The 16,225-nt window shown below is 44.5% G+C and overlaps 2 protein-coding genes across 2 annotated transcripts; both read left to right on the top strand.

Moving 5' to 3' along the window:
- Positions 1-218: 218 nt before the first annotated feature.
- On the top strand, positions 219-2,792 carry LOC144695833 (uncharacterized). The gene has a single exon (XM_078566855.1). The coding sequence runs from the start codon at positions 352-354 to the stop codon at positions 1,117-1,119; it is 768 nt and encodes a 255-aa protein (XP_078422981.1). The 5' UTR covers positions 219-351; the 3' UTR covers positions 1,120-2,792.
- Positions 2,793-10,111: 7,319 nt separating this feature from the next.
- Positions 10,112-15,939, top strand: LOC144695831 (uncharacterized). The gene has a single exon (XM_078566853.1). The coding sequence runs from the start codon at positions 10,460-10,462 to the stop codon at positions 11,489-11,491; it is 1,032 nt and encodes a 343-aa protein (XP_078422979.1). The 5' UTR covers positions 10,112-10,459; the 3' UTR covers positions 11,492-15,939.
- The last annotated feature ends 286 nt before the right edge of the window (positions 15,940-16,225 follow it).

Genomic DNA, 16,225 nt, shown 5'->3' with positions numbered 1-16,225 from the left:
AGAGAAGGTTGGGCAGTGAAACCATCATCTGGAAATCGGTTGGGTCAAGGGAGCTTTGACATATCATCAGATCTGAAACTGGTCAGTGGTGTGGAACCTTCCATTAAAATCAGCCTTTCCAAAGGTTTGGCTGTGGGTGATCGGTCAGGGTGAGGCTGGGAAGAAGTGTGAGTGGCTCCAAGTGTGGTGAGAGCTTCAATCATTCATCGAGCCCTCATGAACCACTGACTCATTCCTACAGGTGAGAGGCTGTTCAAGTGTGAGGTGTGTGAGGAGGGATCCATAGGCTGATAAAATCTCCTAAAACACAAGGTTTATCTGTTGTACCGCCTGTAACATAAAAACAGATTCATGGAAGAGAAGCCATTCAAGTGTGAAGTGCGTAACCAAGCCTTCACACAGCCATTGGAGCTCATGCAACATCAACACGTCCACACAGGGCAGAAACAATTCATGTGTGATGTGTGCAACAAATCATTCACACATTCATCGAGCCTCCATGTACACCAACGGATTCACACAGGGGAGAAGCCATTCACATGTGAAGTGTGCAACAAATCATTTTCACGGTTAATGACCCTCCGGGTTCACCAACGCATTCACACAGGGGAGAAACCATTCACATGTGAGGTGTGCAACAAATCATTCTCGCAGCCATCAGCCCTCCACATACACCAACGCATTCACACAGGGGAGAAGCTGTTCACGTGTGAGGTGTGTGATAAAGCATTTATACAGTTATCAAGCCTCCTGCGACATCAGACAATCCACACAGGAGAGAAACCCTTCAAGTGTCATGTTTGTGATAAAGCTTTTGCAACATCTACGATCCTCTTGATGCACCAGAGGATTCACACACAGGAGAAACCCTTCAGGTGTGATGTGTGTAAGATGGCATTCACCCAAACCTCTGATCTCCTGAGGCACCGGAGGATTCACACGGGGGAGAAACCCTTCAAGTGTGAGGTATGTGACCAAGCCTTCACACAGCCATCGACGCTTGTGCAACACCGACGCATTCACACTAGGAAGAAGCCGTTCCCATGTGATGTGTGCAACAAATTGTTCTCAAGGTCATCGGACCTCCTGGTGCATCAGAGGATCCACACAGGGGAATAACACTTCAAGTGTGAATTTTGCGATAAAACTTTCTTGATGCCTTAAACCCTCTAGAGACAGCAGAGGATTCACATGGTGTGAAACTCTTCAGGTGCGATGTTTGTGTAAAGGCTTTCATCCACTCCTCTGATCTCCTGAAGCACCAGTGGATCCACACTGGTGAGAAACCATTCAGGTGTGAGGTGTGTGACAAGGCTTTCACAAGGTCAGTGTATCTCCTGGTCCATCAGTACACTCACACAGGGGAGAAACCCTATCGGTGTGAGTTCTGTAATAAACCCTTCACACAGTTGTCAGACCTCCTGAAATGTCAGTGAACCCACCCAAGAGACAAACCCTTCCTTATCTTTTCCCTTAGGATGCATCCTGGAGTAATGAGCAGTTTTGACAGAGGAAAGCAGGACCACTAGTGCTTGATGTGGTCCAGTCAGACTGGCAATGGATGGCTAAACCAGTTGTGTACCAGATACATTCAAATCTTCACCCCATGGATTTGAGAAGCAGAGAGATTGACCAGGAAGGAAGGGAGTAAAGTTAATTTTGGAAACAAGGGTGTGGAAGGTGGATATGAGGGAGTGATTAAACCAGATTGACGGCTACAGAAGTATTGTGGTGAATGGAGGGTCAAAGGGCAGATAATTGGGAATTAGAAAGTGCTGTCCAATTCACCTGGGAGAAGAATTTCTTCCAAAAATGGGTCTATGGACCCATGTGACCAATGGATTTCTGCAATCACTGTTGGGTTTGTATGATGGAAATGAGCTACATCCTGTGCCATTCACTTCATTAGAATTGGAATTGGGAGCCAGACTGAAGCACAGGAATTTTAAGTGAACTGTTTGTTGTATTGTGAGACAGTTTCCCCTGGGGAGGCGGTTGTGTGTGTGTGTGTTCGTGTGTGTGCCTTTGTGTGTTCATGACCCAGCTCTCAGGAGTGGGTCTGGGGTAGAATTGGACACTGCTTTAAGTTGGTGATGTGAATTATAAACAGATCTCTCTTCAGGTGTTGGGTGGTTGACTAATACCAAGAGTAGAGTGTGGGTGAATCTCTACAGACCTGAGTTCCCTCAGCCCATCCTTCCTTGATGTAATAATGGAGCGAAACGTTCACCTTACATTTTTCCAAGATTCATTTCATGTTCAGGGAAAGATCTTGAGTCATTTTCAAATGCTTTGTTAATTTGGTTGATTAAACATTTAGTGAAAAGCTGAATATTGTGTTGTTGTTTGTCTGCTGTCTATCAATCTTCTGTCTAAATATGTAACTCACGATGAATTCATGTGTTAAGCTTAACCCAAACCACCTGATTGGCAGCATGGTATGTTCCTATTCACTGAAATACTCCAGAGTGTACAGTAAGAGTCCCGTACACAATATATTGGTTAATGTTACTGTGGGCTGGTATACTTCCTCCATCAATGGGTTTATAATTTCCAGTTCACAGGAAGTGTAACATTTCTCTGAGAGAAAGAATTGCATTTATATATTAACCTTCATGAGCTCAGGGCGTCTGAAAGCATTTTACAGACAGTGAAGTGCTTTTTGAAGTGTAGTCACTGTTGAAATGTAGGAAACAAGGCAATTAATTTGCAAGCTCCCATAAACAGCAGTGTGATAATGACCAGATAATCTGTTTTTGTGATGTTATTTGTCTGTGTAGATTTATAATTCTCAATAATATATTATAATTCTCATGTGTTTAGTTTAATGCAAATGACCTGATTTGTCAGCACAGTGTGTTCCCAGTCACTCATACTCAGGCAGCTAGATTATGAATCCTGTACACAATCTGTTGATCAATGTCACTGTGGGCTGATATACTTCCTCCATCAATGGGTTTATAATTTCCTGTTCACAGGAAGCAGAATGTTTTCCTAAGAATGAAAGACTTGCATTTATCTATCAACTTTCACAAGCATTACATATCCAAAAGCCCTTTATGGATAATGAAATGCTCTCTGATGTATTGTCGCTGTTGTAATGTCGAAAATGTGGCAGCCAATTTACGAGCAGCAAGCTCTCGCAAGCAGCAAGGTGATGATAGCCAGGCCAGATAATCTGTTTTTGTGAAGGTGATTGCGAGATCCATATTGGCCAGGATATCAGGGAAGACTCCCCTGCCCTTCTACATTGTAGTCATGGGACTTTTACATTCTTTACATTTACCTGAGAGAAATGATAGCTCTGACAGCGCTAATAAACCATGACTGACAATAACTTAGAAACTGAGTCTAGTGTGACAGAAATATTATAAGGGGTTAAGTCCCAAGGCTGTGTGAAGAATATTTTCTCCCCTGTAAACTGGCAGCCTTAAAGTTTGATTTGATTTAAAGTGGTAACTAGTTAGAGCTGCAGGTGTCAGTGTTGTCTTTGTGTCTGGGTTCCTGAAGCTGTGAAAGGTGGTAAAGTCCCTGGTGTCAGCTGGAATGGACATCTTAAGGGATTGTCTTCAATCAGTACTGCTGATTAACCATTCTGCTTTCATTCACTCATGGAAGTTCTATTGTTTAGGCACAGTTCTAACAGTCTGTCAGGAATAAAACTCAAGGAATAACCCACTCTTCCCAGGAAAGCTCAGTATTAGTTTTAGTGAGGTTTTTGAACTTGTTTTCAAATCCCTCCATGGCCTCTCCCCTCCCTATCTCTGTAATCTCTTCCACCCCTCAGTCCTGCACTGGAGTGTCAGCCATGACTTTTTGTTCTGAAGTCCTGGAGTGGAACTTAAACCCACAACCATCTGACTCAGAGAGCAAGGTTGTGGGTTCAAGTCCAATTCCTAATGGATTATTCCATGGTTACACAAAATAATCCTGAGGCTCTGGGCTCCCTTTAGAAACAAACTCCACCCCACCATTTGCTGAAACAGAAGCATGTTGTAAAATGAGATTATCCTGTACATGTTTACACACTGCATTGATCATGAAGTCAATCAGATCACAATGTATCATCCTGAAATAAAATTGCTTCAATTGGTCATGTAAAAATTTTTTTAAGTGCTTTATTAAAACCCCTTGAGAAATATGCAACAACTGCAAGTTGTGGCTGAGAGTTTAGTTTGTGTTTGTCTTATCAGTGTAATACGGCTGAAATTGACCGTATCAGGAATTTTAAATGTAAGTTGAACTAGTTGCGATCTTAAAGGTTATTAAACATCACCCAGGAAGCTGGTACCAGCCACAGAAATGACCACGGCCCCAGATGGGAATAATGAGAGTGGCGAGTTTCTGCCAATTGCGCCTGTTTGAGGCGGCTCTTCAAATTACACTCAGGGTGTTTGGTCATTCAGGCACCAACAGTCAGTCATGTTCATGACTCCAGTCTACATGCTGTGGCCAGCAATTATTTCAGCAAACTACATTTCAGTTATGTCACATAAACAGGACAATTAGTTATAAAAAAATTTAATAGAGTCATAATTATTTAATTACCTCTTTTGCATGGAGTTTTTGCTTTGTTTTTTCATTTATGATAGTGCATTATTTAAACTCTTTCTCTCTATCCCTCTCATCTTTAAAATGCTGGAGGAGGAGAGGTAGTGGAGGGGAGAAATATAGAGAGGAAAGAGGAGAGATCGGAAGGGAAAAAGATGGGTATGAGAGAGGATGATAACGAAAGTGGTGAGTTGGGGAGAGAAGAGATGGGAGATGACAGGAGGAGAGGTTGCTGGAGTTTTACGGAATAGCTGCTTCCCCAAGGTGCTGGGAGTGATTGATAGCACTCACATGACATTGAAGGTTACATGAGGAGACCATGGGGAGGTGATGGTGTAGTGTTATTGTTGCTGGACTAGTAATCCAGAGACCCAGGGTAAAGCTCTGGGGACCCAGGTTTGAATCCCACCACAGCAGATGGTGGAATTTGAATTTAATAAAAATCTGGAATTAAAAGTCTAACAATGACCATGAAACCATTGTCGATTGTTGTAAAAAACCCATCTGGCTCACTAATAACCTTTAGGGAAGGAAATCTGTCATCCTTACCTTGTCTGGCCTACATGTTGACTCTGAACAAGGGCAATTGGGGATGGGCAATAAATGCTGGCCTAGCTAGTGATGCCCATGTCCCACAAATGAGTAAAACAAAAACTCTCAGAGCTACAAGAACAGAAAGCAACAGAACGAGTGTAATGGCCGTCTGAGAATACTGTGCGGAGCATCCCACAATACTTTCATTATTAGGAACTCGGACATCACACCCACATTCAGGGTAGGGGAGTGACCTGATGGTCAACTGATTTGGGACAAGGTCCATCCCTTCCTTCTGGGCTGATGCCACCATTTCTTGCACCACACACTGAGGAGGAGGTGTTGTTTATTGGCGACCTCTCGACAGTGCAGGACTGTCAGATATCAACTATTGGGGCATATACTCACACAATGAGCCCCACCTCACTCCCCGAGTTATTGAGTCATTCTCCAAGCAGAGTCAATCTCCTCTCTCTCCCTTGCTCCTGTCCTGCTCCTTCCTGTGTCCCTCTCCCTCCTGTGTCCCTCTCTCCTGTTCCTCTCCCTCCCGTGTCCATCTCTCCTGTTCCTCTCCCTCCTGTGTCCCTCCTGTTCCTCTTCCTCCTGTGTCCCTCTCTCCTGTCCTTCTCCCTCCTGTGTCCCTCTCCCAACAACCCCCCCCATCACCGTCCCTCTCTCCTGTCTCTCTCCCTCCTGTGTCCCTCTCTCCTGTTCCTCTCCCTCCCGTGTCCATCTCTCCTGTTCCTCTCCCTCCTGTTCCTCTTCCTCCTGTGTCCCTCTCTCCTGTCTCTCTCCCTCCTGTGTCCCTCTCCTGTGCATGTGTTGATCTCACCACTGCACGTCATCAGTGCCTTGGATGTTTTCAGTCTTTTTCTTCTGATCTGCTCTCAAACACATTGAGTGTGTACATCACACAATGATGTCAGGTTGAAAGCCTCTGAGGATGAAGAATGCTATTCCCACAGTAAAAATCTCTGTGAAATGTTTGCCAGAGGAACTGAGACAGCAGCTGCAATAAGTGAGGTTTTATTCAGATGGGACAATGACAAGTTTAAATCCCCACCTGATCTGCTGCTCAAAGTCGCCTCCATTTCACCGGTCAGTTTCCCAAACTTCAGGAAACTCATGTTGGTCCAGAAATATTTGGATTGGCTGTGAGAGACGTCAATCAGAGAGCCCCACCCACTCTGCCCATTCCCTCCCCTTCCTGTTCCACAGCTGCTTCACTTCCTGTAGGGACTCAAAACCAACTCAGGACATGGTGAGTGAACGAACACAATTTATAATAATTACATCACATAATATCCACACTAATCTTCAGGCAGCCTGACTATCCTGTGGGGAATCAGCTGTGGAAATGCCCCTTATGCTGTGTGAGAACATCCAGCTGAGAGAGCTGTTTATTCGGTGCTTTGTGCTGAACTGTTTGCCTGGAGCTGTGTGTTGGATATTGAGTGTGTTTATTGGAAGCATTTCCCTTCTGATTTACAGGCTGACTTTTGTTGATGGCTCATTACTGAATATGAGAAGGTGAGGTGTAATTATCTGGGAGGTGCAGAGTGTCTGAGGATTCTTACTGATTTCCTATTGTTGAGTTCTGTGTGTGTGTGTTGGGAGCTGGTTATTATCCTGTGGACTGTGGGCGGTCAGTTCACTCTGTGTGTGGGGATCTGGATGTTTCCTGTCCTTTCAAATCCCACTAAGACCTCCCACCACCCTATCTCTGTACCTTGCTCAGGAAGGTTAAAACAATTCTTGCCTTTATATGGAACCTTTCACAACCACCAGATGCCCCAAAGCTCTTTACAGCCAATGAAATACTTTTGATGTGCGGTCCCTGTTCTAATTGTAGCAGCCAATGTACACACAGCCATCTCCCACCAGATAATCTGTGCTTGTCGTGTTTTTGATTGTGGTATTGTTATGAACCCCGTAGAGTCCGATAACTTTTAAAGGATATTTTAATTTCCAGTGACCAACTTAAAGGAACGCGCAACAAGGTTTCAAATTTAAGACTTCTATTATATTAAAACAACTAAAATCAACAACTACTAAGCAATAACTAGTAGGCGATTAATACACTAAACTACAGAAAAGATACCACCTTTAACTTTTAACAGCCCATGCCACAGTTCAGCTTTATGTCACGCTCTCTGCAGAAGCACAGTTTTTACAGAAACTAGTTCAACGTTACCCTCAGTTTCAGTGGGTTTGTTTCTCCCAGTTTTGCCGAGTTGTAATTTTGAGTGACTATCGAAAGGCACTTCTCTCACTTTCTGAACCAAATACCAGCAGTAAGGTCTAATCCAGAGATCCAGCCCTGGCCATGCCCAGACACACGTCTTGTATTCCTTAGACTAGAGACTGTGTTCCCTCCTGCACTTTGCCTGGCAGACCACAGAAATGACACCCTCACCTCTCCGCTGATCACACTGGCTTCAGTAGTTGGCCTCTCTGTGAGATCTATCAGTCTGTCTCTCTCTCTCTCTTTTTGTCCAAATCTCAGAGACAGAAAGTCTGAACAGTCAGTCCCAGCTGTTTGCCTTTGTTTTCAGGTGGGATCACTTTGCATCTTGCTTAGCAAGTCCCAACCTGTCCCCTGGTAACCAAACCACCTGGCCTGTTGCCATGCAGGGTTATATAATTTCCTATTAACTCACCTTTCCAGGATATTCTGTTCTACTTTAAATTACAAAGATGGTTTAAACCATAACAACCTTACAAACTTTGCATTCATAACACACGCCTGACTTGAGTTTTCTCGATAGTTAGGAGGATTTGAGTGGCCTGGAGGGGAGTTCTCCCCGAACCTCAGGAGGAAGCTAGGTTTGATCATCCACTCACTATTTTTGGCTGGGACACTTTCACATTGTCTCTTCCATTCATTTAGGCTCCAACATAGTTGGGGATGGAGGTGTTCATGGAGCCGCCACCTCTTGCTACTTCACTGATTGTCCACAATTCTTGACAAGATGTTGTAGACCACAGATCTTTGCTCTGATCCTTTGATTGTGGGGCTGTTTACCCCTGTGTAAACCTGTAAATCCTTTCAACACATGCTAATAGCAGGTGAGAACAGCGGGAGAGATTCCTGGTCAGCCATGTGATGGAATGAAATGGGAGCCTTTACCATCATTATCCATAGTTCCAGGCCACAACATGCATGTAAAAGTGTTTTTGCCATAGCAAATCATACCGCTTGGGGTGGGGGGGTTGCAGTGGCTCAGTTGGCTGGACAGCTGGTGTGGATTGGTGCCAAATGGACAGGATTCGATCCCCATTTTGGATGGGGTGGATTTGGGATCTGCCTCCTTGCCCTACCTGTGGTGAAGGCTGTGGTGTGGTGGATTGGACCTTGCAGTTAGGCATAGAACTCAATGAAGAAGTGATTGTTTGCTAGACCATTTTGGAGGGCAGTTAGTCAGCTATGTTGCTTGGGGCTGGCATCACATGTAGGCCACACCAGGCAGTTGTAGCAGGTTCTCTTCCTTGAAAGACAATATTTGGGTTTTTAGGACAACCTGATAGTTTTCATGTTCAACAAATTTCATTGTTTTAAAAAATTCAGCTTTGCAACATGGAGTGGTCGAGGTGAGTAGCGTAGATGCCTTTAAGGGGAAATGATAAGCACATGAGGGAGAAAGGAACAGAAGGATATGCTGATAGGGTGAGATGAAGAGAGGAGAAGGGATGCTCATGTGAAGCATAAACACTAGCACGGACCAATTGGGTCAAAGGGCCTGTTTTCATTCTGTAATTCTATGTATGCAACTTTTATGTGGATTTGAACTCACAATCTCTGGATTTGACTATTACTGAAAAAAAAGACATGCAGCCTAACCTTATCATCTTGAACTCATCAGGACAGTTTGCAAGAACACCAATAGTAAAAGCAACAACAATTTATACTGTATGAGAAGAGAGTGCTGACTGATTGGCAAGTGGACTCTGATTGGTTGAGGTGTTGCCACAACAAATTCAGCAGGGAACAGTTAACTGCCAGATTTTTGTTCAAATTCAAACCAGGCTGGTTGACTCAGATTGGTCAAGGCATTGCCATGGGGACAGCTGTCGCCCCATTTGTTTAGTTTAAAAACGCACAATGCATGGACATGCTCCTTCTGTCTGTAAAGGATATGGCCCTGTCTGTGAATACATGTGGCTTCTAGCAAGTGTCCTGATGAGTGCAAGATGAAAAGCTTTGATAGAATGCCTCTTTTTTTCAGCAATACTCAAGTTCTGTACTACCAAATGACTAATCTCTGCATTGTTAATCCAGCACCATAGCAATTCGGCTGCTATACTTGGAGAGACATTTATTGAAATGTCTTTTAATGCCTTCTTTAAAGATTTTACCTGAGGCCTCAGTCTTTCCCAAAAGCCTGGGATTGGATTTGATAGTTTTGCCCAGTGCTGTGGCTGATAGCTGAATTTGGGATGTGCAGTCTGAGTGAGTGCAGTGTTTCTAATTTCCCAGGATAAATCAGAACCCTTCAATCAGCTACACTGAAGCAATATTTTCCTTAGCTTCTAGCACTTCCTGCCCAGTGTGTTTTCTTCAAATAATTTTGGAAAACAAGGGGAGGAATTCCAAAATCTCCATTGAATTAACATTTCCCCTGAGTGTTTACTTTTATATTAAACATATATTCTAAGCATAAAACTGGTCACTTCCAGCACTACTGGAGCTCATAGTGAATTAATAGCCCGTTTTACACACCGCCCGACTGTCTTTTCCATTGTCCTCACGGTGCCTGGGAAGATGGGGGGCTGGGTGGAGGAAAGAAAGTAGCCACGTTGTCTGCCTCTGGTCACTGTCCAGTGTCCCTGCTGGAAACAGAGGGTGTGTGACAGTCAAGTGCGGGAAAAGAAAGGATTTGCAAATGATCCCCACACAGGGGAATAGCAGACTGGCACTCACTGTGGAACAGTCTCTAACTGAGGAGTCAGCCCCTTCAGCAAAGGAGGAGAGGGAGTTGGAGGAAATCATGTTTCCTTTTCCTGTTTTACAGAAGGATTGCACCGTACTACACCAGAGAATACAGAGAGGATAGACACCACAGATAGATCCTAACCATCACCCAAGGAACAACTGTACAACTGTGGGAAGACATCCAGTCCCTTCACAGCATTGCTCAACACAGAGAAGGTTAGGCAGTGAAACCATCATCTGGAAATCGGTCGGGTCAGGGGAGCTTTGACATATCATCGGATCTGAAACTGGTCAGCGGTGTGGAACCTTCCATCAGAACCAACCTTTCTGAAGGTTCAGCTGTGGGCGATCGGTCAGGGTGAGGCTGGGAAGAAGTGTGAGTGGCTCCAAGTGTGGTGAGAACTTCAATCATTTATTGAGCCCCTTGAACCACTGACTCACATGGAAGACAAACAATTCAAGCAGGAGGTCTGCGACCAAGCGTACACACAGTCATCGATATTGATGAATGATCAAAGCATCCACACTGGGGCGAAAACGGTGATGTGTGAGGTTTGTGAGAAGACTTTCCCTCGATCCTGTGACCTCCTGAAGCACCAGAGGATCCACACAGGTGAGAAACCATTCAAGTGTGAGGTATGTGACCAAGCATTCACACTGTCATCGACGCTCGTGAATCACCGACGCATTCACACTGGGGAGAAGCCCTTCAAGTGTGAAGTGTGTAATGAGGGCTTTGCACAATCATCAACCCTGTTGTATCACAAGCGCATTCACACAGGGGAGAAACCGTTCACATGTGAAGTGTGCAACAAATCATTCTCCCACTCGTCATCCTTCCGAAAACATCAACGCATTCACACAGGGGAGAGGCCATTTAAGTGTGAGGTGTGTGACAAAGCCTTCACAAGTTCAACATCCTTCCTGATGCACCAGAGGAATCACACAGCAGAGAAACCTTTCAGGTGTGAGGTCTGTGAGATGGCCTTCGCCCAATCCTCTGATCTCCTGAGGCACCAGAGGACCCACACAGGTGAGAAACCATTCAAGTGTGAGTTTTGCGACCGAGCCTTCACACGGTCATCAACGCTCGTGAGACACCGACGCACTCACACTGGGGAGAAGCCATTCATGTGTGAGGTTTGTGAGATGGCTTTCACCCAATCGTCTGAACTCCTGATGCACCAGAGGATCCACACAGGGCAGAAACCCTTCAAGTGTGAGGTGTGTGACCAAGCTTTCACACGCTCAGCGACGCTTGTGAATCACCGACGCATTCACACAGGGGAGAAACCATTCAAATGTGAGGTGTGTGACCAAGCCTTTGCACGGTCGTCAACACTCGTGAATCACCGACGCATTCACACAGGAGAGAAGCCGTTCATTTGTGAGCTGTGTAATGAGGGCTTTGCACAATCATTGGCCCTGCTGAATCACCAGCGCATTCACACAGGAGAAACCATTCATGTGTGAGATGTGTGACAAATCATTCTGAGTCATCGTCCCTCTATTTACACTTTCACACAAGTGAGAATCCATTCAATTGTTAGGTGTGCAACAAAGCTTTCACAATGTCTTGTTCCTCCTGCTCCACCAGAAGATGCACACTTGGGAGTAACCCTTTAAGGTGAGGTTTGCGATAAATCTTTTGTGACGTTTTCAATCCTCCTGGGACACCAGCGAGTTCACACAGTGGATAAACTGTTCATGTGCAATGTTTGTGAGACGGCTTTCACTCACACCTCCAATCTCCTGAAGCACCAGCAGGCTCACACTGGTTAGAAACCATTCAGGTGTGAGGTGTGTGACAAGGCTTTCACACAGTCAACGTTTCTCCTGGTCCATCAACATGCTCATACAGGGAAGAAATCCATCAGTTTTAGTTCTGTAATAAAGCCTTAACACAGTTTTTGGATCCCCTGGAACATCAGTGAACCTACACTGGAGACAAACCCTTCCAGTGTCACATGTGGCAGGATTGTTTCACTGACTCCTCCTCTCTTGCCGTTCACCGACGTCTCCATATGGACTTGGAGCTGGGTCACCTACTTCCATTGCACTGATGTTGTCTGTCTTGTTTACTCTTTACTGCCTGCACAGGGAAGCTGTCATTCCAAAGCACTGTCTGACTCACCATTGTCTGTTTGGAACCTCTCCCACCATCAGTCCAATTGGTTCAAGAAGGCCAATTTAACTTTTGACCAGATCGCCAAACATTCCGAAAAGTATCAGTATACCCAATATGTCCCGTAAGCCCACTGGGAGATCGCGATCCACAGATTGGGCACCCCTGTTGTAAGGGACTGAAAATCAAGAGGGTTCACATGAGTGAAGGAGAACAGCTTATACGGTTTATATCCCATAATATCCACACAAATGTTCAGGACTGAATATCCAGTGAGCAAAGGAGCAGATTTTATACCGATTTTTAAAAAACCCATTCTCAGGATGTTGGTGTCACTGGCTAGGCCAACCTTTATTGCCCATCCCTAACTGCTGTTGAGGAGATGGTGCTGAGCTGCCTTCTTGAATCGCTGTAGTCCTTGTGGTGTAATTACACCCATAGTCCTGTTGGGGAGTTCCAGCATTTTGACCCAGCGACAATGAAGGAATGGTGATTTAGTTCCAAGTCAGAATGGTATATGACTTGGAGGGCAACTTGTGGTGTTCCCATGCATCTGCTGCCCTTGTCCTTTTAGATGGTAGAGGTTGGGGTTTGGAAGGTGCCATCGGAGGAGCTTAGGTGATTTGCTGCAGTATATCTTGTAGATGGTACACACACTGTCACTGTGCATTAGTGATGGAGGGAGTGGAAGTTGAAGGTGGTGGATGGTGTGCTAGTCAAGCAGACTACTTTGTCCTGGATAGCGTCGAGCTTCTTGAGTGTTGTTGGAGCTGCGTTCAGCTGCAAGTAAAGAGTATTCCATCACACTTCTGACTTGTGCCTTGCAGATAGCGGACAGGTTTTGGGGAGCCAGGAAGTGAGCTACTCTCTACAGAGTTCCTAGCTTCTGACCTGCACAGTATTTATATGACTGAGCTAGTAGTCAATGGCAATCCCAAGGCAGTTGATAGTGGGGATTCAGTGATGGTAATGCCATTGATTGTCAAGGGGAGATGGTTGGATTCTCTCTTGTTGGAGATGGTCATTGTCTGGCACTTGTGTGGCGCGAATGTTACTTGCTACTTGTCAGCCCAAGCCTATATATTATCCAGGTCTTGCTGCATTTGGGCATGGATCGCTTCAGATTCTGAGGAAGATTGAATCCCATAATATCCACACTAATGTTCAGGACTAAATATCTAGTGAGTGAAGGAGCAGAGTTTATACAGATATAATCCCATAATATCCACTCTCATGTTCAGGACTGAATATCCAGTAAGTGAAGGAAGAGAGCTTATACAGTTTGTATCCCATAGTATCCACACTCATGTGAACTGAATATAAGTGAGTGACAGAGAGAGCAAGTCCCAAAACCTTAATGATGAGGTCAGTGCACTGACAGAGAAGGAAATAAAATGGAGCGACGTGTGTACTCCAGATCCTACTACCGCATGGAACATCCTGCCTCATATGGGCAAAGATCTGCAGTTGAGAATCAGCGTAATCAGTCACATGAAGACCTATGGCAGAAACTCATGACTGTGTAGGCGTCAGCCTTGGATGGAGAGATGACTACAAGGTCAAAGAGGTGGCATTTTAGGAGGGTGTGAAATGAGAAGAGAGATTATGATGCAGAAAGGTTTAAGGAGGATTTCATGAGCATAGAGCCTAGATGGCTGAAGACACACTTGTCAATGGTGAAGTGAAGGTAGTGGGGTGGATGTACTAAAGGCCAGAATTGGAAGGACATGGAGATCATGGAGGGAAATGAGGTTAGAGGTGACAGAATTAGAGAGGAGGTGAGGTTAAAGGGCAATTTGTACATAAGCATGAGAATTTTAAATTGGAGGAAAGTGGGGGTGGATGCCTGTGAACCAGTATAGGTCAGCGAACACTGGGGTGGCAGGTGTATGAGTTAGGATAAAGATTGCAGAGTTTTAATTGAACTAATGTTTATGGAGGGTGGAAGATGGGAACTGGACAGGGGAGCATTGGAATAGTCTAGTCTAGCCTAGAAGCAACAAGAGCATGGATGAGGATTTCAACAGTAGAATGACTAATGCAGAGCTGGAGGGGATGTTGGAAATGGGCCATATTACAGAGGGGAAGTAGATGATCTTTGCAATGGAGAGAATATAGGGTCAGAAGCTCAGCTGGAGTTTGAAGAGGATGACACTGACTAATTCTTCTTGGAGATGAGAGTGGAGAGGGCAATCGAAAGGAATTTAAGGAATGTGTAAACTAGAGTAACCCCTTGCGCCTATTACACCATTCAGTTAGATCATGGCTGATCCATATCTGAACTCTAACTGCCTTGGCTTTGTAACCCCTAATCCCCTTGCCTAACTATAAACCTATAATCGGTTTTTAAATTTTCAATTGTCTTTCAGCCTCAACAGATTTTTGTGGGGAGAGAGTTCCAGATTTCCAGTCCTCTTTTTGTGAAGAAGTGTTTGCTGACATCACCCCTGAACAGCCTGGCTCGAATTTTAATGCTCTGCCCCCTTGTTCTGGACTCTCCCACCAGAGGAATAGTTTCTCTCTAACTACTCTATTGACTCATTTTATCATCTAATTAGATTACCCCTTAATTTTCTACATTCAAGGGAATACAAGCTCAGTCTGTACAACCTGTCCTCATAGTTTAACCCTTTTAGCCCCAGGAACATTCTGGTGAATCTACGCTGCTCTCCCTCCAAGGCCAATATATCCTTCCTGAGGTGCGGTGCCCAGAACTGAACACAGTTCTCCAGATATGGTCTAAACAGAGCTCTGTACAGCTGGAACATAACTTCCACAAGGACACAGTTGGTTTTGGGGAGGAGAAGTTGTAGGTTATCTTTTCTCTTCAGGATGGTCCTGGAGTAATGAGCAGTTTTGGCAGAGGAAAGTAGCATCCCCAATGTTTGAGATAATTGTCAGATGGATGGCTAAACCAGTTGTGTGCCAGATACACCAAAATCTTCACTGTTGGAGTTGAGAAGCGTGACAGTGACCAGGAAGGAAGAGAAGAAGGGTAATTTTGGGAACAAGGGTATAGAAGATGGATATGAGGGAGAGGTTAAACCAGATTGATGGCTACAGAAGCATTGTGGTGAATGGAGGGCCAAAGGGCAGAGAGTTGGGAAGTCGAAAGTGCTGTCCAACTCACCTGGGGGAAAAGTGTCTTCCAGGAATGGAAACTGATTGGTCCATAGACCCATGTGATCACTGGATCTCTGTAGCCATTGGTGGGCTTCGACAATGGCAGCAAGCTCCATCCTGTGCTACTAAAGTTATGTCATTTCTGACCATTGGAATTGGGAGCCAGACTAAAAAGCACAGGGATTTTAAATAAACTTCTGTCTGTAGTATTCTGATGGCTTCCCCTGATGTATGTGTGTTAGTAAAGTGAGACAGCTCTCAGAAGTGGGTATGGGATAGAATCGGACCATGTTTTAATTTGTGTTGTGAATTATAGACAGACCCTTTTAAAGTAACAGTTAATTGACTAATACTATAGGTAATATTTGTCTTCTCCTTCCTGGGAGGAGGACTATCCCGAGTATGATGAGGGTGTGGGCATGAACCTCTATAGACCTGAGTTTCATCAGCCCATCACCTCAGTGTGATAACGGTGAGATGTGTTCATCTTACACTCATCCAAGATTCATTTCATCTTTGTGGAAAGATCTTGAGTCATTTTCAAATTATTGTTATTTCAATTGACTCGTAGCTTGAATATTGAAAACTAAATATTGTGTTGCTGTTTGCCTGCTGGTTCATCAATCTACTGTATAGAAATATAACTCACAATAAATTCATCTGTTTAGCTTAACCTAAACCATCTGATTTGTCAGCATGGTTTGTTTCTATTCACTGATATGTTTAGAAGCTACAGTAAGAGTCCTGTACATATTGATCAGTGTCACTGTGGGCTGGTATACTTTCTCCTTCAATGAGTTTATAATTTCCAATTAACAGGAAGCATAATGTTTCCCTTAGAAAGAACATAGACTTGCATTTATTTATCAGCTTCCATGAACCTATGGTACCTGAAAGCTCTTTACAGACAAAGAAGTATTTTTTGAAGTGTAGTTCCTGTTGTCATGTAGGAAACATGG

This window comes from Cetorhinus maximus, chromosome 21 (genome assembly GCF_964194155.1).
Source record: "Cetorhinus maximus chromosome 21, sCetMax3.hap1.1, whole genome shotgun sequence".
In the NCBI taxonomy this organism is placed as follows: domain Eukaryota; kingdom Metazoa; phylum Chordata; class Chondrichthyes; order Lamniformes; family Cetorhinidae; genus Cetorhinus; species Cetorhinus maximus.
This window is presented reverse-complemented; position numbering and strand designations above follow the sequence as displayed.